This window comes from Engraulis encrasicolus, chromosome 16, assembly GCF_034702125.1.
Source record: "Engraulis encrasicolus isolate BLACKSEA-1 chromosome 16, IST_EnEncr_1.0, whole genome shotgun sequence".
Classification (NCBI taxonomy): domain Eukaryota; kingdom Metazoa; phylum Chordata; class Actinopteri; order Clupeiformes; family Engraulidae; genus Engraulis; species Engraulis encrasicolus.
In genome coordinates, this window is record NC_085872.1 from 3,488,773 (window position 1) to 3,513,168 (window position 24,396).

Genomic DNA, 24,396 nt, shown 5'->3' on the forward strand with positions numbered 1-24,396 from the left:
CCCACTCACTGTGGAGACCAATCCATGACTGGCTGTTCATCAAGTGAAGGAATAAACATTGATAGTAAAGACTCTGGGAACATCACACTGAATCTGAGCCAAAAATGAGCTTTGTGGATGTTTAGATATTTGCTTCCTGTTTTTTAATCAAATGTAAACAAAAAAACCTTGAAATTCTCTGTGCAAAGGAGATTAACCTCTTACTGCAGCAGGGGTTCCTGATGGAGTATGTATCAAAAAGCACATGTAGTTATTAATTAGGGAAAACACTGGCACAGGATCATGGGAAATATTCCCGTCTGTGTCTGCATACCATAGAAATCCACTTACAGGGATTAAATAAAGCAAGACTTTACTCCATGACAAAGCAAACTAATGTTCTCTAGATCATTCTAAGCACTTATATCTCTGTCCATCAATTTATTATGTATGTATTAATGACTTTAAGTTGAACGCCCCATCTGTATTTTTTGGTATATCATGGATATAAACAAAACATTAAACTGTGTGCTTGTTACATGGAAAGAGTAAATGTGATCAATTACAGTACATCTGACAGAATTCTGGCTTTTAGGACACTTTTAATTATTTTAAAACTGAAATGGTTTAACACTTTAGGAAAATGCCACCACTTGATATTGAATAATATTGAAACAGAAAAAGAGTACAAGTACAGTATAGACTATTAGCTTACATGGACAGCAAATCTTGCAAGACACTTCAGATGAGACAGTTTGAGAGTGTGACAGGAAATGAGTGGGAGAGAAAGATGGTGTAGGATCACCAAAGGAGGGTCTGAATCGAACCCGGATCACCGGTGTAATGGTGGGACATCTTACCTAATTGAACCAAGACTTCATTTTTAAGGAAACCTATTTTAAAACAATTCTAGGTGTAACATCGTTTGTGCCTTGAAGCATCCAACTGTTAAATAAATTTAAATAAAAACAATTAAAAAATAAGTTCTATTAACTTTTGTTGTAAAATGTCCAAGTGTTTGTTGCTCATATTGCTTCAGGGCAATAAAGGTTTAATTCACTATTTTTGTAAATGCTATAGTGGATATTCTGATCTAAGAGGGGAATCTGTTTAGTGTTTACACTACATTGCACTTAACGGATACTTTCATCTATTCAATCCCAGGCGAATTACAGCTACTTGAGTACAGGGTATTGACTGTGCTTTGCTCAAGAGCACAGCCATAGATCATATTGCATCCTGCAACCTCTTCTATGGCCAATCCCTGAACCATTGCCATGGCTGACCATCCTATTTATGTTACATTTTTTGCTGCTTTAGTTTGGTACATTTCACATTTGCAAAGTCAATTGCACTTCTCACTCTTTTACTTCGCATTTGCATAATGTTGACCTGTCAAGTAAATGTTTTGTCAGTGAACACACCAGTGGCATCAGAATAGCAACTCATTGTGTTAGAGTAACTTGCCTTCTCACCCATGAGTTCATACATCTGATGATCTGATGTGATGAATACTAAACTACGCAGAACTACAGGTCAGAGGTCAGGCAAGAGCCAGGCAGACTCAACTGAGGATTGGTGCACAATAGAGAAATGTTTCAGTGCACTTTGTCCTCTTCTCCAGTAGGAGGCAGACCACTCACATCTGTACGGCTCTGATCTTAGATCAGGACAGAGCACAGACGACAGATCAGCAACAGTAACAAAGGTATATGACAAAGGTCTACTATACTGACACACTACCAATGAAACTTAATTGTGTTCAAATTCATCAACTGCCCAGTCAAATACCGTATCTGTTGCAGTGGTGGGGTTGATGTTTTGGTGCTGGACCTTCTAAATAAGAGAAAGCATGATATTCATTCATAAGCAGGCATAAAAACAGCATAGAAAGTTACTTGAGAGAAGCACAATTGACAACAACGTTAAGGCAAAATATTTTAATACTTTGTAGCACGTACAAATGGACTCATGTAAGTTAATTAATTTGTAGTACATTTCAAAAAATGAGATCTATGTTATGGTAGAAGACAGACAAGAAAATGATAAACACAAAAACAACTTCTCAGTCATATACAATTACATTTTTGTCGTTGCTTGAATTCATTGACATTATGCTTAATACAGAAGGCACTTACAAAAAAGTTAAATCAAAGATGTGTTATAAACATATCAACGTCTTGATTTAAAAATATGCTAAAAACAACATAACAGCAAATTGGCAGCTTCTTCATGTATATCTCAAGTTAAATCTACAGAGCTAAAATCTACATACAATTAAAACATGATGCCCCCATGATTAATGCCCCTACAGTTTTTAATACATACATATATATTTTTTATATATATGTAATTTAAGTAATTTTAATACAGAACGCATAAAAACACAGAAAGGTAGTTTCACTAGTCAGTGGTTCGTTTTACATATTAGGCTTTGTGGTTTCTGCATTGTATAAGTCTTGGTACAGTTCAATCAGACGAGAGGCTTCTCTCTGGCCTGACAGCAAAGCACCATGGGTAGTGGAATAGTATTTCCTGTGCGTGGCTTCACCAGCAAACAGCACCTGCAATGGCTGTAGAGAAAAATAAGAATAAAAATGGTGAGGAAGATGAGAAAGAGGAAGGAGTTAAGGGAGAATTCAGAAGAGTAAAGTAAGATAAAGAACCACAGAGGATTCATTAGCAAAATGAAAATTAAACAGATGTGTGAGAACAGATATGTGAGAACAGCAGGTACGCGTGTTTGTGTGTGTGTGCGTGTGTGTGTGTGTGTGTGTGTGCTGTATGCGTGTGTGCGCTGTATGCGTGTGTTGTGTGATCCTGACCCTCTGTGTGTATACTGTATTTCTGTATGTGCCCTGTGTCTCTGACGAGATGTCTGTGTGTGTCACCACATCAAGTAAGCTACTGCTACATCATCCACCAAGCTATTTTCAGTCTAACCACCTCAAAAGAGAGCAAGCCTGGTTTGCTCTTCTCACTGGGCTTTCTACGAGGTCACACTGCTCCTCCTTTCAAAACTTTAATTAGCCACCACCGTGTGTCCTGACCTCGGCAGGAAGCCACAGCACACAGCCATCTCTCTTCTCCAGTTACAGCTTTTCCACTGGCAGCCAGACCAGTATCCCAGACACACCATACTACCTCTGACCCCCCACAAACATGCTGAGCAGACAGTTGGATGAATGTAAACAAGAGTCCCCTCACAGGGCTCAGTGACACGCTTGTAAACATCAACAAACAAGATGCTTACAGCTCGTTATTTACCGTGAATATACTTCATATGAAGACTGTAATTCTGATTTTGGATCAGAAAATAGAAAAAAACTCTGATACAAAATGTTTACAAGGTCTATACATATTGTAGGTCTATACATGCTGTAATAAATTCACTTATACCATTGAGAAATGTTCTTTCACACAAATGTTCTTTCTTTGTGGTCTCTCGATAAAATACAGATAACGTGTTGAAAAGAGTGCTCACCGGAGCCTTGGTGCTCTTGGCGTAAGGCAGGGGTGTGGCCAGTGTCTCCACATCTCCACCGCTTGAGCCGACCCGGGTGAAGGAGTACGAGCCCCTGATGTAGGGGTTGTTGCCCCAAGAAGAACGCAGGATTCTCCGCGGCTTTGGAATGTTTGGGTTCCCTGTTTGGAAGGAGAGCAAACAGTGCACAGTCAGACAAAGGTCACATGAGCAGAGGCCAGACAGTGATCCCAGCAATGGCCCAGCATTGAAAGAGATTATTCCCATTTTTTTCAGTTCCTCTTTTTCGTATCACGATTGGCACAACCCATCTCCACCCATCTGCTGGGAGTTCAACCATGCAGATGTCTGGCGCTCTGTGTCCATCTTTCTCCTCCCCCTCCCCCTTCTGTCGCTAACATGCGGTGAAAGAGGGGGATTCTTCACAGCACACAGAGCATCACAGGTGTCCCCACCACCCGGTCCAATAGAGAGACCGTCTGCTAAGCCCCAGTGCTGGCCAAAGGACTCCCTAATTTTAAAAACGAACAGACTAGTAGTGGACAAACACTCAACACTCTCTTTCTGTCTGTCCATCACGTTGTCAGGTCAGGATGTCAGTAACCTGGGCATGCATGAGGAGGACGTTCACAGGGCCCAAGTTCATGACTTAAACCTTTAATACACAGCGTTATAAATTTGCTGTGATCAGAATGGCAAAGACCAAGTTGTAGTACATGACTTAAGGCCTTGTGGTATGTCATTGTAATGTAGTACTATGGTAGTTAAGTTTTCAATGACTACTACTGTGTTTCATTGGTGGAACGGTGTGCATTAGGGGGATACATATCCTGTGACACTGTTCCTCCTCAGCACTGAGATGACATGTATTATCCTCTCAAAGAGGCTGCCAACTCCTCTCACAACTCACAGATTACTCTGCAGCAACAGCCTCTTTAGTCAAAGCCATCGCTCTACTCTACAGAGGGATGAGAAGACAGAAGTCCCATAAGCTCATAAGGAGTCGTTGCAGTGACTGATGCAGTAGACAACAGTAGGATTGCACTGTATGACACACCTGCCTTCCATTGCCATTCCCATTGCCACGCCCCACCCCTGTTCCCTGCCCTCTCCCCCTTCCTCTGTAAGCCTTTTGACAGTAGGGTGGGGTTGTGCTGCACAGGTAGTAATCCCAATCCAATCCCAATCCAATTCCAGGCTGCTAATGAAGTGTAGCCTGGCTACGGGCAGAGCTGTGGGCCAGAGTGAGGGGATATTGGTGATGAGTTGGCCCCTCAGGAGGATTACATCTGCCTGACCTACATCCTACTCTGCTTGCCACCACGCTAGCTCCGGCAGAACAAGGGGGAGTCTCCAACCTGTGACAATAAGTGTCCGGGGCAGTTTACCTGGATCAAAGCACAATTAAGGATCAGTTTGGTAACAGGAAGCTGTAGGCTCAGAGTGACTAGTGGCTTTCTCCTACATTATGTGAGAGCCATTCCTCAGCATGACACACAGAAACATATCTTGCTTAGTATGCTTACAAAAGCTTTTCTGAGCTAAACAAAACATTCATTTTCATTCAGACACATACTGTACGTATAGTTAATGATTTCAGAGGCAGGCTCAGAGAATTCAGTCATACAGTACATGACTCAACCAGTAAAATATCCCTTGCCTCATCTAGTGAACGCTTCTGCCTGCAGAGGGGCTGCGATGACATCATTTCCTGTATTCAGGGGCCCACGAGTGGGATTACTCTCACATGACTCACGCAGGCCTCCACCATCACCTACATGTGACTCCAGCAGCTCTTCAAGTCAACGCTGCACTTTCCATTACCTCTTTTCAGATTGTGGCTTGGTGTGCAGAACTGCCAACAATATGGCTCGCACTAGTTCATTCCACTGTAGGCTAATCCTGGTGCGGTTCAGTCAAGTATTTTGCAAAAGGCATTCGGTAGTACCAAAGAAAAGATGCTGGGTACACTAATGTCTTCAGTGCAGTTTAAACATTATGTTTTCTGGACACAAAAGTATCACATATACATCACATATCAATATTTGCGAGGACGTTACTGAATTGCTAGAATGGTTGGATTATGTGAAGGAACTATGTTTCCTCAGAGTCTGATTCCAAAGATGGCTGATGGTTGGCATAAATTCTGTTTCTCTGCTCCATTAGTCCTGGAGGTAAATAACATAGAAACTCTCTCAAGATAAAACATCTGTAGGAGTTGCATTGGCCTTCCCTCTTTTCACAAAATTCACCATCCATATGCAATCAGTTGGGCTAGCGAAACTAACTCTGAAATACAAACCTGTAGTGCCTTTGTGGACACCTACCCCCCACCCAACCAGCCTGCTCCCCCCAACCTACCCCCCCACCCAACCAGCCTGCTCCCCCCACCTACCCCCCCACCCAGCCAGCCTGCTCCTCATCTCACCTGTGAACATCCGCAGCAGCTCAGTGCAGGTTGCCGCCACAGTTTCGTCATCACAGCGTTCCATGATCAACGCCTCCTCGCCGCAGATCCAGCCGCTCAGCATGTAACCGTAGCGCTCGGGTGGGTACAGCACATCGAAGCTGCAGATCTTGCGGTACCAAAGCTCCTGTGGATAGGCCAGCTGCTCCAGCTGCGCCTCGTCCTCCCACACAAACTGGATGCTATTGCAGTCTGGGCTCCAGAACGGCTCATCAAACTCCAGGAAGATCTTATCTGTGGTGCTGATGCCCAGCTTGTCGATGGCATGCACCTTGTCGCGGGGCAGCCCTGGCGAGAACAGCGTCTTGTGGCTCTTCTTCAGCACCCCCAGCGAGGCCGTGACGATGACATGGTCGGCAGGGAGGCGCTCGCCGTCCTCGCACTCCACGTGTGCGGGAGCCTGCGAGGCCCAGCAGTCCCGGTTGTGGTCCTGCTCGTGCTCGCCCTGGGAGATCTCTTCGGCTTGCTGGAAGGTGTAGTTCCAGTGGATGCGACGGACGGGTTTGCCGCGGTGCACCACGCGGGCTGGAATGTCCTGGGCTAGGAGCTCCACCACCTGCATGAAGCCCCCAGGGATGACGTGGTGGGCCCCCGGGATCTCCGTCCACTCGCCAAACTCACTGAGGGAAACCTCGTCCATACTGGGGGAGCTGCTTTCACAGCTTTCCACCTGCAAAGACACACACAAACACACAACACACACACACACTTGATAAACATTTTGTTCCTCAACTGAAAAGATTTAGCAGTCTAGATGTAAGAGTAAGGGGTAGTGGTAGGATTTTACAATATTGCATTGTACAATATGTTTATTTGTTATGATATATCTGGAGTCCACAAGTCTATCAGCATTGGATACTGCGTGTGCTGTGTGAGCCTCACCTTGAGGTACTGTTGTAGCATGGAAAGTTTGAGCTTCTTCGTGTTTCCGGAGTCGTCAGGATCCAGCATGATCTTTCTCCGCACCACATCACGCGTGAAGATCCCCACGCTGTTCTGACTCTCTGCTCCAACAGGCTTCCCATTCTGGAAGAATTCCTGAGTCAGCTCGTACACCTAAATCACATAGACAGACAGACAGACAGACAGACAGACAGACAGTTGAAGAAAGGAGAGGGAGATGGCAATGTCAAATGAAGGCAAAGCACTTTTTTTCCAAAATACCTGAACTTTTAGCTATTTTTATTAAAAAACGTTGAGGAAACCACATACAGTATTACATGCAAAGTTCTGAAAACAATGGACAGATTGTTCTCAGGCCAAGACTGAAAGAGTGAGAATAGGCAAGAATGCAATTAGAAATCCCAGACTTATGTCTGACCCGCTTTCAGAAGCAAGGCAGCAAACCTGGGGTCCGTATCTCGAAAGCGTCTTTGCTAACGACGGTAGCAACGTCCTTCGTAAGAGCGACTCAAGTCTCTCTCGACAGCGACGCTCACCACTAAATCCAAGGGAATGGTAAGACGGTCTTAAGACGGTTAGCAACGACAATGATCGAGAAACGGACTCCTGGGTGGCTTAGGCAGAGGCATCTTCTCACAGACAGATATGCCAGTCTGTTCTACATGCCCACTGAACTCTTCACCTCATGGTCATGGATGATGATATCCATGGAGGAAAAGCACTCGACATGGTTGCAATTTGGTATAAGAACAAGATTTTGAGAACAGCTGAGAGGGTGGTGAGCAGAGCATTGGGAACAGAAATCCCTTTCGTAGGCAAACTAATCGTCACAAGACTGATTGAGCAAGTGCTTCCGTGGAAAATAAGTAGAACCAGAGGTCAAGATACTAAGTCAAAGCTTGTCGTGGTAGAGAAGTCATCAAAGGACACAACGTGGTAAAAAGCTGGATCTGAGACAACAAGCAAAAAGGAATTCAGTTAACTTCCTCAAACATTTCCTACTTTTTGATTTCTCACTGATATGCAATCTCTTCTTGGTATAAAATGTAACATCTAATAATGTGTTTGTTGTCTACCTGTGGCACCTTATTTTTTTTTTTTGAGGAATCTGGAAGGCAAAACTGAATAGTGAAAATAATGGTAGAGCAAATGGCATATCCCCAAAATATAAAAAGGTTGCTTGTTTGGCCTTCTTTGTGTAATGCAAATACAACAACTTCCTTTATTTAATAAGGGAAGTTAAGGTGGTTAAAGGGCATCACAATAAAGCTCTACTCTATGATTATGAAGGTATGGAAAACTTGTGTCTGAATGCAAATGGCATGTTGGGTCTTGTCAGGCCTGAGATTCATTTGCGAGCAAGTAGGCACACATCTCTGATGCTGTGAGAACCGATCCCAGCTGTGAGCGTGACACCTACAGTCAGTGGGCCGTGTAAAACAGCCTGAACAGGGAATAGCATGAAAAAAGTGGTCTCAATTCTGGTACATTAGACGTGACCGTTGACATGATGCAAAGCTAGGAGAGAGCAGCAGTAGTGTACCAGGAAGCCTTGGGTTAATGGCAGGGAGAGCAGGTGAGAACACACAGACACTCAAGCCTTTACATTCAACGCCTGGGGAAGAAACATTCATAAACATGTGAAAAATGTCAAATATACAGTATGTGTTTAATGATACAGCTTTACAGTTTATTTAATATTTAACACCACTGTCAATTTTAGTTGTAAGTATTCTTATCATCTTTAAATGTTACATTTGTACATGAAGGGTGGTCTATGTTTAACTCATTTTCCTATTTATAGACACGTATGACTCTTGATTTCTCATTTTCTTCTTTTTTTCTATCATACGGTCTTTGCACTCATTAAATCAACTAACTCACCTCATTGTAAAGGTCACTGAACTCCTCGACCAAGTCCTTGGGAATCCTCTTGCCACAGTTGGTCTGATAGTGGGCGACTCCGTTCTTGGCGTAGAGGCTGATGCGGCCCACACTCCTCTCCTCATCAGTGGTGTGCTCCAGCAGGCCGCTGTCCTCTGCCAGGTGAAAGACTGGGTTGCCATTGGCGCCATGAATCCAAGTGGCTCCGAGCTCTAGAATTGCGTTGCCTGTGTGCAAGAGCATAGCAACTAGTCATTTGTAAATGATTCATCACGATGACTACAAAAAAAGAAAACACATATACATAATTCAGAATCAAATAGTTGCATCATACTATGTCCCCTACATAATGCTGAACAGACAGGTGTTCTCTACAATGCTAAGGTTACCAAACCATAACACAATGAGAAGAGATGGGACACACTCAGAGGTTCAATAAAACAATGTCAATATTATCAATTATAATATTCAGAAGTGTACTGCATTATGGGCGACATACAGATACTACCTTTACCTTGATACTACATACAGATACTACCTTTACCTGGCACTTACCGTGCTGTATACTTTGCACTCTGCCCCCAATGCGGTCAGATGCCTCTAGGACGGTGACATTGGTGAAGCCGCTCTCCAAGAGGGTTTTGGTGGCTGCGAGGCCGGCCAAACCAGCTCCAATCACTACTATTCGTGGTTGTCGATGTCGTCGTATGCCACTAAGAGGGTCATCAGTGCTGTCTGAAGATATTTCGCAACTTTGCATGCCGTCCAAGATCCTCTTCTAGTACGTCTGGAAAAGAATGAAAGATCAATGAGACGACATGTAAAAATGGGAGAGCAATGAGGATACTTTGGATGGATGCGTGCTCTTTTCATGACTGTTTGGGACAAGGGTGGTCCTCGGGGCAGGTTGACCAGGCAATTGCCTGGGGTGACACGCAGGAGGGGCCTGTGTCATCATAAGAAGGGGCCTTGTGCACAGCAAATTTTCATATCGTTTTTGAGTTTTAAAAGAATTTCAAGTATTTTAAAATATTTTATTGTTTTGCACTATTTTGCATTTACTATTATGTTGTACTCATACATACACACACACAAACACACTGAGCAGGAGAGGAGAGAACATCTCAGGCAATAGAGTTGTTCAATATCCATGTTGAATTTAATGTGACACACTACACATGTCTCTGAGGGAGCCTTGTTTCATTAAAGAGGACCACAGTACCTCCCCCCAGCCCGCCATGGAGCCCAGGCCATCACCACAGCAACACAAGACACATGGCAGCGCACACAGACATATGGCATGGAGCCCTGCCCAATATTCATTCTGCACCTCCTTTGCTCCAGTCTCTCTCTCTCTCTCTCTCTCTCTCTCTCTCTCTCTCTCTCTCTCTCTCTCTCTCTCTCTCTCTCTCTCTCTCTCCCTCTCTCCCTCTCTCTCTCTCTCTCTCTCTCTCTCTCTCTCTCTCTCTCTCTCTCTCGCGTTCTCTCTCAATGTACAGGACCCAACAGAGACCGCTGGATCAATGTTTTATCTATTACTACCACTACTGCTAATAATAATATTATCTATCAATAATAATAATAATAATAATAATAATAATAATAATAATGATAAAGACAGAGCTGTGAACCTCAAAATCTGATAGCTAACCTAGAAGATTGTGGTTCAGGTCTGTAAGTATCAAATTCTTACGCAGCACAGGTCTTGTGTTAACTAGACACTTCAGCGACGGCCACATTTCCTGTGTGTGGGACAGGGGGCAGCAGTGAGGACGGGGCCAATAGCTATGGCTGGCATTGGGGGTTCGTCTAACAGACGTTCACCCAACAAACTCCCTTAGAAACACCCTCTCATACATGAGGTTAAACAGACAAGAATGGGTAACATTTAACAGACATGTTCGGAAACACTAACAGGATACAGTCTGCTGCCATCTCTCTGGGCCAAGCTCTGCTGTCCCTGTGAACTCAAGCAAACCTGTACACATCTGTGGAGCATCTCAACTAGGATCCGCCACAAGACAATCACTTCAAACTTTACGCTGAGTATGTGCACACATTTCTGACAGAACATTGTTCCATTGCCCTCCATACTATATGTGTTCCTTCAAGGAAGAAGTTGAGTGCAAGAAAGGCCTTCACAGACCAGGAAAGGGAAATAACAGAGGAGATAAAGAAAACATGGCACATTTCCTTTTGTTCTTCCGCACTGTCACCCTACAAGGTAAAATATCTAAATATAAACCCAATTCATGTTCCACATCCAACATCCCTCAGGGGTGACCATTAGAGTTGGTCTTTCACTTGGGTCAGTATGGCTAAGCCATTCATCATCATCCGAAATACTGTACATCAGGGATGAATGCTCCTTCTGTGTGGAATATTCAGCAACGATATTGAAGCAGTGGGCGGTGGTCGTGTGAGGGCCACAAATAATGTGTGATATATTTATAAACTTAGACTATATGTAATGTACAGTATTTCTATATGTTGTACACTATACTGTGTACAGTAAAGAATTACTGTCATCCCTGTCATTGGTAATGAGAATCTCTTTCTCTCCACTGCTCTCTCCAGATTAAGAGTGGGCTAGATGGGGTGGGGGTGGGGGGTGCATGACCTAGAAACTGCAACCTACATAGTCCATATGCCCTTAAAGCACACAGACAAGACAAAACCCACTGGTTTTAACAATGGATGAAATTGTGCCATATTATTATATATTGTACTATATTCAACCACCAACAAGTAAAGGGTGTTCAAATCAATTCTTGACATGCTCCTCAAAGTGGTGTAGGCTATATTTGTTTTCCTCGGTCCACACACTCAAATCATCTATCCAAGGAAAATACTACAACACATACCTCAGATGATGGTGCGAGCGGTAGTCCGACAGAGAGAGAGGGGGGGTCATTTAAGTCACCTGCTCCAGTGCGAGTAGGATGACTAGTGTGAAGTATGAACTTATTGTCCCAACCGACCCAAAGCGCAAAAGGATTTTTTGCGCACAACTGTGGTCACCATTACCAACCGGGATATCCAATGCATAAGACAAGCAACTTGAGCAACAATCAACATGCTATTAGGAGTCTGTGCCCTAAATTTTGGCCACATGCTAGAAGTTAATAACACATCTAAATGGGCCTGCAATGACAGCACTTACAAATGGCTTCCTTCAACAAATCCTCAAAAATAGGACACATTTAAAAAAGAACAAAAATATCGCTAGTAGCCTATAAAGCCGGCAGTCGAGTCATCCCAGCTGCCACGTAAGAGTTGTGGTCATTGTTGAGAGCGCAGCGCACAGATTTAGGCATGAGCACTCAGTTTGATGAAATTGTTCAGGATGACAAAACATATTCAGAGCGTCTGACATTATATTAGTGTTCTAAAACACATTAGGCTACTGCGCTACAGGCCACGTCTTCAGCGATAATTAATTCCTACAACTATTCAAACATGCAAAGTTTTCATTGACTGTAACACATTCACTGGTATAGGCTACAGATTTAAATCGCTAAGAGACACAAAAAGCCTTGTTTACATCGTTAAACTTGAAAGAAGGTGGCTTAAAACACATTCACATTGAAAGTCTATCAGCTTGATCGTGACATATCGTATTTTGAAGGGAAATGATACCCACACGTAAGACCTTTCTCTGGTAGGGTAATATAGATTATTTCTCGTTTATGCTGCGTTTATAGCCTAGTCCTACAGTTTTAGTGTCACGGCGCAACACCGGTTGACACTCAGCTGAACGTTCAGAAGCAACACAAAACGCAATAGAAAAATAACGGCTGTTACCTGACTCCGTTAGTCCTGGGTTTTACACGTGAGAGAGAGAGCCTCTTTTGTGTTTTCCTTGTCTCCGGCTGCGCTTTGTGTTTATGTGTGCCTTGGAACCAGAAGCAGCCAGTTCCCTATTGCCGCTGCCTCCTTGCTGAATAATTATGAGAAGCGGTGACGTGTACGGATAAGACCAGCCCCGCGCATGCTGTGAGATTCTCTGCAATCACCAACCGATACTGGAGCACCCAAGAGCGCTTGCCATATCAAAACTTGTTCGTCTCAACTCTCAAAGGTCTAGCATAGCCTATAGCCTACCTACCTATGATTTGAACTCGAACGGAACGTCTAGTGATAAAAAAAGTGTTAAAGGTCGCGGGTCCTTGTGTGACTTGTGCATAAGAAAGTGATAATAAAAGCTGACTTGACTTGACTTGATAGCCTACGGTAATAACGTTATCGTATGGTAGGCCTACAGCAAGATTTAGGGTCATTCACAACCTTACCATAGCCTGGTCAAAGAGTTGAAAGGAACGTCAAGTGTCTTATGTCAAATCGCATGACTTAGGCATTTGTTCAGTTGTCTGGATAGGCCTAACTGCTTATTAGTTTCATGTAAGAAAGTCTAAGTTTCACATCGGTTCATATTGTGTCATATTCCTCTAATAATATAATTTACTGACGCCATTATATTCTTCAAATAATTAAGTTGTCCATTTATTTAGGCCTATTTATTTATTTATTTATTTAGGCCTATTTATTTCAAATTGTATTTTTTATTTAATGACTCCATGATGGCAGATGACAGGCCTTCATTTGGCTACAATTCATTTAAATCAAAGTTTCTGTTTCTGGGGGTGGGAAGAGGTGGCAGCTGAAAGTAACCTACCCCAAGATGCAATCATCAGGAGAGAACACTGAGATGTCATCAAGAAGTCAATCAATACTATGTCTGACACCTCCCTTCCTGTCCTTGTTGTGGGATTGAAATATTAATTCACCCTTTATATCACTATTAAATAAAGCAAAAGTGTTATATTGTTCAGCCATGGAGCATGGCCCGGACTCAGCCACACACACGCATGTGTGCGCGCACACACACACACACACACACACACACACACACACACACACACACACACACACACACACACACACACACACACACACTTGCTGTTCTTACACATCTATTCATTTTTCATTTTGCTAATGAATCCTCTGTGGTTCTTTATCTCACCTTCCTCTTCTGAACTCTCCCTCTCCTCTCTTCTCCTCTCCTCTTCCTCATCTTTTTTTTCTTTTCCTCTACAGCCATTGCAGCTGCTGTTTATGGGGCGCCGTTTGTAAAGCGGCTCACGCTGAAAATAACAGCAACATTTTGTCACATTTAGCTTCAAACAATGTTTAAAAAACTGGTATGAATTTTTCAGACTCCCCTTTTTACACATTTAGAACAATAAATGTTAAATCTAAATAATGTATCCAAATGTTAAATATAAATGTAAATAATATATAAAAATGTTAAATCTAAATGTCAAATCTAAATAATAAATCTAAATCTAAATATTAAATATAAATCTTAAATCTAAATGTTAAATCTAAATCTAAATGTTAAATCTAAATATTAAATCTAAATGTTTAATCTAAATGTTAAATCTAAATCTAAATGTTAAATCTAAATGTTATACCTAAATGTTAAATCTAAATGTTATATCTAAATGTTGAATCTAAATCTAAATATTAGGCCTATATCTAAATGTTAAATCTAAATGTCAAATCTAAATAATAAATCTAAATGTTGAATATAAACTTAAATTTAAATGGGAAATCTAAATCTAAATGTTAAATCTAAATGTTAAATCTAAACCTAAATGTTAAATCTAAATGTTAAATCTAAATCTTACATCTAAATATTTAGATTTAGATTTAACATTTAGATTTAACATTTAGATAAGTTAAGTTACAAACACAAAAATGTTTAATCTAAATGTTAAATCTAAATGTTAAATCTAAATCTAAATATTTATATTTAACATTTAGATTTGACATTTAGATTTAACATTAAGATTTAACATTCAGGTTTAGATTTAACATTTAGATTTAAATTCCACATTTAGATTTAGGTTTATATTTAACATTTAAATTTAGATGTATTATTTAGATTTGACATTTAGATTTAACATTTAGATATATTATTTAGATTTAGATTTAACATTTAGATATATTATTTAGATTTAGATTTAACATTTAGATATAAAATTTAGATTTAACATTTAGATTTAACATTAAGATTTAGACTTAATATTTAGACTCAACATTTAGATTCAATATTTATATTTAATATTTAGATTTAAGATTTATATTTAACATTTAGATTTATTATTTAGATTTGTCATTTAGATTGCAAATTTTTATATATTATTTAGATTTATATTTAACATTTAGATACATTATTTAGATTTAACACTCATTGTTCTAAATGTGTAAAAGGGGGAGTCTGAAAAATTCACACCGTTTTTAAAACACTGTTTTAAGCTGAATTAGACAAAATGTTGATGGAATTTAAGCTAAATGTGACAAAATGTTGCTAAAATTTTCAGCACATTCAGCTTTACAAACGGCGCCCCATAGCTGTTTGCTGGTGAAGCCACGCACAGGAAATACTATTCCACTACCCATGGTGCTTTGCTGTCAGACCAGAGAGAAGCCTCTCATCTGATTGAACTGTACCAATACTTATATAATGCAGAAACCACAAAGCTTAATATGTAAAACGAACAGTCAATCCCAAAATATCAAAGGAAAGTTAGCCTATGTGCTAGATCTTAAATGTAATCGACCACCTATGTGATGCACCCATATAGCAGTCATAGCTTCAGATGTGGAGAGTGTAATGGCAATTAGGCCTATGTTGTTTTTTTACATCTCTCTCTCTCTCTCTCTCTCTCTCTCTCTCTCTCTCTCTCTCTCTCTCTCTCTCTCTCTCTCTCTCTCTCTCTCTCTCTCTCTCTCTCTCTCTCTCTCTCTCTAGGTCGTCCTGAGATGAGCCTTCCATCTTTGCTTCCAGTCATCCCGATTCTCCAAACATCTTTTCAGTTCGCTGGCACTCTGGGCTCCGGCGTCCTTCTTGAGTATGTCCACAAATGTTAGTGTGGGACGTCCTCTTAACCGAAACCCATGTGATGGTTCCCATAGCACCAGTTTGCTGGCTGGCAGTTCTGGGTGCCTTGGGCAATGTCCTGCAAGTCTCATTCTCCTTACAGCTATCTTCTCGCTCACCCTTGCTATTCCCTCGTATATGATTTTGTTGGCTACATGTGCACTTTTACTGATGTTAAGCACTGCATGCAGCATCCTGGTGTAGCACCCATCAAGGGACTTATCTAGGGTTGGTTTCAGGGTCCAGCATTCACAGCCATAGAGGAGGACGGACTCTACTGTCACGTAGAAGAAGCTGAGTTTGATTGGACGGGGGAGGTTGGAGTTCCATACACTGGCCATACTGTTCAGGGCCCTCCACGCAAGTGCCTTCCTCACTTTTAGATCTTGCTCAGTAGAGTTGACCCATGAGCCCAGGTATTTGAAATCGTCGACTTCTTTCAGCACAGTGCCTCCTGCTGTACTCAGAGGTTGATGTTCAGGTGGGATGTTGTAGGTGATGACCTCAGTCTTCTTGGTGTTAAGCCTGAGGTCGACCTTGGCGCACTCTAGCTCTACCCTGCTCAGTAGAGTTTGTGCTTGTTCCACATTGTCAGAGAGCAAACTGATGCCATCCGCAAAGTCAAGGCCTGTGAGGACTACTGCGGGGTATCGACTCGACTTCCTTGGAGATAGTGTGAAGCCAACTTCCTGCTCTCGCCCACTGGTTGCCCTCCTGAGCGCATAATCAAGGACTATGATGAAGAGGAAGGGGAGCCCCCCCCTTCCTCCTTTTTTACATACAATTATTTAAAGGCAGATCTTTGCTAGCCTTTAACTGCCATCAAATTGTTTTGGGGTATCTGATACTGTATGTGTTAAAACAACAATCATGCAGATGTGGCCTACCATAACTAAATTAACACAGCGTTTGCACAACATACAGTAGGATCAGCTTTTAGACTTTCTGTTTACAAGTGAAATAAATAATATTAAGTGGAAGTGTCCACATGAGGCCATTTTTAAGGAGAAGGGGTTCAGTGTTATTTTAGTGGCACGTGATCATACTTACCTCCTAATGGCAGCATTGTTCAAACCCAAGCGGATTACTGTATGGTTGGAACATTCCACATATTTAGACTTCAAAACAGTCATGCTCAGACTAACCAAACAGACAAAGATGCATAGAATAACCTCTAAGGGGAATTGGGGCAGCAGTGATGTTAAGGATATGGAGTTGGACTGTAGATCACAGGGTTGCGGGTTCAAGCTCCACCCCTATCTCTCCCTACACCTCAATCCATGGCTGAAGTGGCCTTGAGCAAGTCACTTAACCCCACATTGCTCTGGGGACTGTAACCAATTCCCTGTAAATAACTGTAAGTCACTTTGGATAAAAGCATAAGCCAAGTGTAATGTAATGTAATGTAATGTAATGTAATGTAATAAAAGACTGAAGTAGCCCCATAATGCACATCACCAGTGGAAGGCTTTAATAGTTGTTGAAAAGTTGACTACCATAATACTACACTACACAGGGGCTTTAGTAATACTGTACATGACTTGGTCATTGACATTCAGGTAACAACAAATGTATAACAGGGGACATTACTCAACCCATTTAAGCCTGATGCTGCGTATACGCTGCACTGGCCTAGGCACAGGAGCCGCATAGAGCTGCATTCGGGCTCTTGGGATTTTCAGGCGGGGGTCATTAAAATTGTGGGTATCTTAGAGCTTAATTGACACATTGCAAGAGAAGCGTTTTGCTTTTAAATGCATATTTCATGTTTTTATGTGCTTTGGACGCTGAGATATTTAGGTTTTTATAGGCTAAGGGCGCCTTTTCAAAAGGGGCTTAGCCAGTCAGCAGGAGTTCTTTGCAGGTGCCTCAGGCCTAAATAGGTTAGCGGGATCATTGACCTAAAACATCCTCAGTGGTGCAAATGAAAAGTTCTGCTGTGTTGAAATAATGTCAGCCCTACATCAGCCCTTTTTTCTTCCCAATAACATTCCAGTGCGTGGGAGAGCTGACAGGCCTTCGTGACGTGAAGGATGCCTGCGTTCCAGCATGACCGGATCTGAAGCTTCAATGGAAAAAGAGGGTGCGGTGGTGGGGTATGTTTCTCAGGAAGAGTCTGAAGCAGGTGGCTGACTGGCGTCCATGTGCCCGCATCCTGATGAGTGCCCAAAAAAGGACACAGCAGCACAGCACAGAGGTGACAACCAGAATACATGGCTTTCTGTGCTCGACCAACGTCACCACTGAGTTACAAATTGAATGGAAAGTTCTGTTACAGGACAACTTTGCTGAGGCTTTACGATATGTGCTAAGACAAGGCCCCTGTTAACCATTTTCTGTTATCAGAATGGCAGTGACCAAGTTGTAATGTATTACCGGTACTAAAAACTCTTCGTAATGTCTTGTGTTGTGAAATGTCTTCGTAATGTAATGTACTGTGGTAGTGAGTCTTTAGCAAAGTGTTCCACTGGTGGAACATAGAGCATTAGATCAACTCACAGACAATGTTTTTGCACAATTGCCTTTGTATGTTTTTTCTGTAGTTTTTATTTATACCCTCCCTGATTATTGCCTGTGTTATATGTGTCTTGAAATGTTCATGTGGGCATTATCTGTATTCATGTAAGCTACTTGACACATTAATTTCCCCCCAGGGAACAATAAAGTTACTCTCCTCTACTCTACTCTATATATGAGGACTAGAGACTCTACAGATGTCAATGTGTATCATATCAATAAACTGACTTGGAAAACACACTGCAGCCATGCCACAACAAGATCAAAATCAGGGCCGCCGCCGCCCTAATTTTTCCAAGAAACAAATGCAGTAAAGCACAGAATACGAACCACCAAGAAAGCAAGTTAATCTGAATACAAGTTCCTGTTTGCTTAGGCTATTTATTGTTTAATGCCACTTATATCCTACTGCACAGCAATGAAAGCAGGGTGCACAGCACAGCAATATCTGCCGGGGATGCATAGTTTTCCAAGTAAGGAACCTGTTTGAATGAATCGCTTCCTGACCACTGCTCCTGGAGACGCGCAGTTAGTAACTCCTTAAAGTTCCTAGTCCTTCTGTAAATTATGCTCTCAGCACTTTTATCTAATCATTTTAACTTCCGTACATAATATTCATCAGTTGAAACATTTTGAAATGTTTTGTTTAGCTTACATATAAGGAATGTTTGTGTTTGTGTTTAAAGGTACACTGTGCAGGAAATGGTCAAGGCTACTGCAACTATGCTGCTCATTGAAACTGGGCTGCCTATTGCCAACTTTGATCTTTACATGAAAGTTTACTAAGTAATCAACTAATATTTTCTAGTATGGTCCAAGTAGAGTATTTTTTGCAGCTAAAAATGGCTATTTTGGGAAATTCAAAATGGCGGACCATGGAGAAGATCCCCCTTTTCATGTAGGCCTATGAAAAGTGCAATTTTTCCAGTCTTAATGAATACTTAGAATTTGATGGTGGTGGTAAGTATTCATGACAAAGGTAACATTAGTGAATGGGTAGCATGAATTCTGGAAAATAAACAACAAAAAACCTCACACAGTGTTCCTTTAAAAATCGATATGGTGCTAAATAATTGCTCAAGAAGACGCTTTTGCACACCTCTGTAGGTGGGCAGGTGCGTAGGATATTATCCCAGTGGGGTTGTCATTCAAGTGTAAAGAAATCCTGCACACTGTCCATTCCACCAACAAACTTTAATACAACATAAAGAAGGTCAGATGACCGAAACAATAATGTATTAAAGTTTGTTGGTGGAATGGACAATGTGCGGGATTTATTTGCTCTTAAAATAATGAATTCATAGACAAAACCTTAGCAGGTGAGCTGAAAAAAATGTGGCGCGCGCGTACTGAGGCTAAGCCCCCTCTGTCTCTCAAACCTAGTGGCGGGCTATACGTCCTAGAGTGGGCCTGACATGCAAAACCATGTATACTGTTCAAGAATATATCGAAACCTGGGAATATATAGAATACAGTATATCAAAACCTGGGGATATGTAGTAGAATATATCAAATCTGGGAATATGCAGAATATACCAAGGACATTGTGTGCACTACCACTCATCCCCCCAGTACCCTGCGAGTGAGTAGGACTAGACACTTTGGCCCCTCTAATGCAATCAGCTGTGGTTGTAATCAGAATGATAAGGAATCTGAGCACACAAGGCACTGTATCTTTTCAGACCCTAACACCATGGCAGCTATAGGCCTATACATTCCTCATAGGCTACTGCCGCAGTGTTGTATGAAGTAGAAGTAGAAGTACTCTTACAGATGTAATTACAACACGGTATGGTATTACATAGTTTCAACTTATTAATATCATACTACTGGTGTGGAAATTGCATTTGTAAGAGTATTTCTACTTCTACTTTATACAAGTCTGCCTGATACCTAATAAAACATAATCTTCTCAAGTGTAACCATCCTATTTTCAGTGTAATATGCATGCACTATTTGTGCACTGGCTTGGTAGATATCATTTTAGAAAACATGACCATCTCTTAATTGTCTATCATGAAAAACAGAAACCCTTCCGACTTGCATGGTGCGTAAGGCTTATTTTCCCCCAGGCGTGGCGAACCCAACATCAGGGAATTAGGGAAAAGAGCTCCCCATTCTCCTTCTTCAAAACAAGCTTATCCGGCATGAAACTGTTACATAATCCAATGTCACCAACATACTCTCTCAGCTTTTCTGTGTTCTTTGCCCCTAATTTACACGTGTTATATTTCAGTACTTTAGCATGATGTGTGTGGCACGTGAACACGCATGAGACGCCGATGGAGGGAAGAGGAGCAGAGCTGCTGTCCTCTCCTCGCAGGGTGACAATGAGCCTCTGGGCGCAGCAGAATGGCCTCTCTGTCTGTTCCGGTTGGTGCTTGCTTGCATAGATGCCACATTGTGTGCCCAGCAGCCAGCCAGGGTACACAGTAGACCCAAGCGGAATCCCCCCCATGCCCCCAAACCCACCGACCCAGCCTAATGGAATGCCCATGTGCCTTCATGCACCACAACAAAAGATTGGGAAAGAAAGTGTCTTTTGATCAACTTGGAAGGGGGTGGAGCCAGCCAGAGGAAGCGGGTGGAAGGGCCTTGTGTCAGCCAGCAACAACCAGCTTTTTATGGGCACCCATTAAGGAAAGCCTTTACTGTGCTGCATGGCCAATAAACGGGTAGCTCTTCAGTGATAGCGCCACCAGGGCCTCGTGTACGCGAGAGCAGATGGACCAGACATAGTATCTGATGGCTGTTTGGCATTGCATAAGAACTGGCTGGAAGAGACTGCAGAGGGAATCTCCATGCTGTCCCTTACGTTGGCCACATGACTAGAGAATTGACTCATTTTTATCTTATCTTTCTTCTACATGTTAAATGTTCAATGTTAAATGTTCATTTGTATTTATTAACGTATTGATCACTTATTGTTACTAGTCCCACTGTTACCTGTCCTGCCTTGTACTTTATGTCAGTCTGTAAAATGTCAGTCCTGTGTATGTCTGGCATGATATAGAGAGACACATACAGTTGAGGACGATATTATTAGCCCCCCTCCTGAAATTAGACATATCTCTTCTTTGATAATTGAGAATGATCATTATTAATAAATGTATGTTATTCTGGAAATGAATACACAGTGGAGCTAGTATCCAATAAGTTAAATTTGGACTTTTCCATTTTCACAATGAGTTTAAACAAAAAAGTGTAAAAATGGCAAGGACAAAATTATTAGCCCCCTTATCATTAATAGTCAATACAGTGCCATTTATGAACAAAAATTGACACCAGGCACTTTGATTAATTGTTAACTATGTTGGCACATGTCCCTCCAGGTGAGGCCAGGTCAATAATAATCATCTACGCAGGTGTCTAATTCTTCTTTGGTCTAATGAGCAGGGCTCTAAATTAACACACGCCAACACGCCAAACAGGGGTGAAAATTCATTTTGGCTAGTAGAAAAAAATATCTACCCGCCAATTTGGCTAGTAGTTCCCGAGTACAGTAAATTATGAACGGTAAACCGCTGCTCTGACGAACGTTAGACGGCGAGATTTCCTACATTACCCATGGACACTAGCGTCACGACGTAGCCTCCCACAGTGGGCTTTCCAGTGCAGCGAGCGGCAACTCCATGCTGTTGCGCGCGCCAGGATTGAAAACATTCTGTCAGCTAAGCTGCGCTCACACTATTCTGACAGGCAGCTCTGTCGTCGCTTTCGCTACAACCTTTTTAACGTCACTACTGCTATATGAACATTGCTGTAACAGGCTGCATTTTTGAAGCAGCGAGGCCCTGGCCGTTTCAATAACAGGAGTTACGCAGATTATGCATAGAGCTACTTCTGTTCTGTAGACTTATGTTTTGTGCGAGTGATGAGAATGTGGCGGGGGTTAGCGCAAGGTTCTGTGCGTTGGTGTAACCGTAATAATAGTGACGTTAAAAAATGAGTGGCTGTGGAACGAAATAGCGACAAGGGCAGAGGAGGAGAGCTGACTGTCAGAGTAGTGTGACCGTAGCTGTCAGTTCAGTTGTCTTCTGAAATGTTCCGAGTCCTGGCGCAACTAAGTTGGAAAGCCCACGCCATCGGAAAGAAAAAAAAGCAACCAACGACGAAGCTGTCGAAGTAACAACGGAAGCGAATATTCCCGAGATAATATTTACTTTCAGTTAAACTAGGCTTCTTGTCATTTTGTTGCGCATGGTAGAGAAGAGCTCCTCCTCTCTCCTCTCATCTCTTCTCCTTCCTTGGGGTGTGCGTAGGCCTATGTGAGGTTTTGTAGTGTTAAGCTGTGTGCTTGGTTACTGTAGGCCTATGTTAAAGGTCTGTTATGTGAGTGGCTTGTGTGATGTGATTCAGCTGTTTTCAGAGGAATTGAACAAAAACTAATCAAATTGATTATGCCTAAGTAATGAAAGTAAAAAATAAAGCAGAAGTTAAAAAATAATGAAAAAAATATATAGCCTGTAATATGCTTATTATGTAGGCATATAGGCTAGTAGCTTATGCAGGCCTATGGTGTATCTGTGTTGTAGAAATAGTTGAACAAAATGACCATAATTAAAAAAAAAAAAAAAACTAGCCTAAAGCATAGTTTATTTTGGCGAGAGAATAAAATGGCTTGTTGAACTTCTGTTTGGCTGGTAAGAAAAAATGTCCACTAGCCAAATTGGCTGGTGGTGGAAAAAGTTAATTTAGAGCCCTGCTAATGAGGCTAAGCAGTTTCCACAGTTACACATAGTGGTGGGGCATCAAGTTTAGTCTGTTATTCAGCCTCAGACACAGGGAGTCTGGGTCTGAATCTGGATTGCTGGGTCTTCCAACAACATTGTAACCCAAAGCATACATTTAGATTAGTTCAGAGGTTCTTCAAGGACACTAAAACCAAGATATTGGAATCACCCGCTCATAGTCCAGTCCTCAATCCCACTGAGAGTCTGTGGTTAATGTCTATGCTCAGCATCCATGTGATTTGGACCAGCTAGAACACTTTGCAGTGAAGAAATGGGCCAAAATCCCTAGTGGGGCATGTGCCAACCTAGTTAACAACTAATCAAAGAGCCTGGTGTCAGTTTTGTTGATAAATGGCGCCATATTGACTATTAATGATCAGGGGGCTAATTATTTTGTCCTCGCTATTTTCACCCTTTTTTGTTTAAACTCATAACAATAGAAAAATCCAAATTCAACTTTTTGAACATTATCTCCATCAGTGTATTTGTTTCCAGAATAGCAGAAACGGTTAATAATGGTCATTCTTACTGAGAAATCAAGAGAAATGTCTAATTTCAGGAGGGGGGCTATTAATATCGTCCTCAACTGTATGTTCTTTTTCCTTGTATGACTTGTGCATATGAAGAGTTCAGATGCAAAACCCCCTAAGTGCCTTTTCAGAAAATAATCTTAATTCATTTTTATTTAATACAAAGCTATCAAAATTGCGTAGTTTTTTATTTTATTTATGTAATATAACTATTTATATGTATTATCAAGTATATGAATGTAAACCAAACCAACAACGGGGTTCTCTAAAAATATAGAAGTGCAGGTCTTCAGAAATGGAGTTAGGGGGTTTTGCATCTGAACTCTTCATATGAAGAAATAAAAGCTGACTTGACTTGACTTGAAAGCAGACTCTGTATTCTCTAGTCATTGCAGACAAGAAGCTTTTGGAAACTTACAGGACAGGATTTACAGGATTTTCTATGTGCAAGTCAGTTCAACTGAATTTTGCCTCAGATATGTAATTGTGTGTGGGGTAATTTCAAGTGAACTCTCTCATAAGACTTTGATGTAAATTACATGTTTCAAACTGCTCTATTTTAAGTCACCATGGTTTAATGTGTAGCTTTAGGCTGAACTTGATACTGTTGACGTGCTGGGGCCAAGGTACTTTAAAGAGATGAGGATCTAAGGCAAAGGGGAGTTCCTGCCTGAATAGTCAACTGTGCATTGAATGAAATACGTAGTAGGCCTATGTTGTATATTATAGATGGAAGGGTGTTATCATCATCTAATTCTTTAACAGTGTGTGTGTGTGTGTGTGTGTGCGTGCGTGCGTGCGTGCGTGCGTGCGTGCGTGCGTGCGTGTGCGTGTGCGTGTGTGTGTGTGTGTGTGTGTGTGTGTGTCAGAGAGAGAGAGAGAGAGAGAGAAAGGGGAGAGATTAAATGCGCTGGATTGGCATTAAAGTGTAGAGCAGACAATACATTTAATTG

At 41.7% G+C, this 24,396-nt stretch overlaps 1 protein-coding gene across 1 annotated transcript; it reads right to left on the reverse strand.

The window, feature by feature from the left end:
- Window positions 1-1,910: 1,910 nt before the first annotated feature.
- smox (spermine oxidase) lies at window positions 1,911-12,680 on the reverse strand. The gene is made up of 7 exons (XM_063218302.1): window positions 12,522-12,680; window positions 9,273-9,504; window positions 8,718-8,944; window positions 6,813-6,986; window positions 5,892-6,600; window positions 3,464-3,624; window positions 1,911-2,552 (listed from the first exon to the last, which is right to left on the reverse strand). Exons 2-7 carry the CDS (start codon window positions 9,475-9,477, stop codon window positions 2,400-2,402), a joined length of 1,629 nt encoding a protein of 542 aa, XP_063074372.1. The 5' UTR covers window positions 9,478-9,504; window positions 12,522-12,680; the 3' UTR covers window positions 1,911-2,399.
- Window positions 12,681-24,396: the final 11,716 nt, after the last annotated feature.

Bases quoted from the DNA above. Each gene is read 5' to 3' on its own strand.
- smox (XM_063218302.1), bottom strand. From the start codon at position 9,477: ATGCAAAGTTGCGAAATATCTTCAGACAGCACTGATGACCCTCTTAGT. The intron at 8,945-9,272 runs GTAAGTGCCAGG...TCTTGCACACAG, and splicing joins AGTGCAAAGTATACAGCACG to GCAACGCAATTCTAGAGCTC. The intron at 6,987-8,717 runs GTGAGTTAGTTG...TATGTGATTTAG, and splicing joins TCAGTGACCTTTACAATGAG to GTGTACGAGCTGACTCAGGA.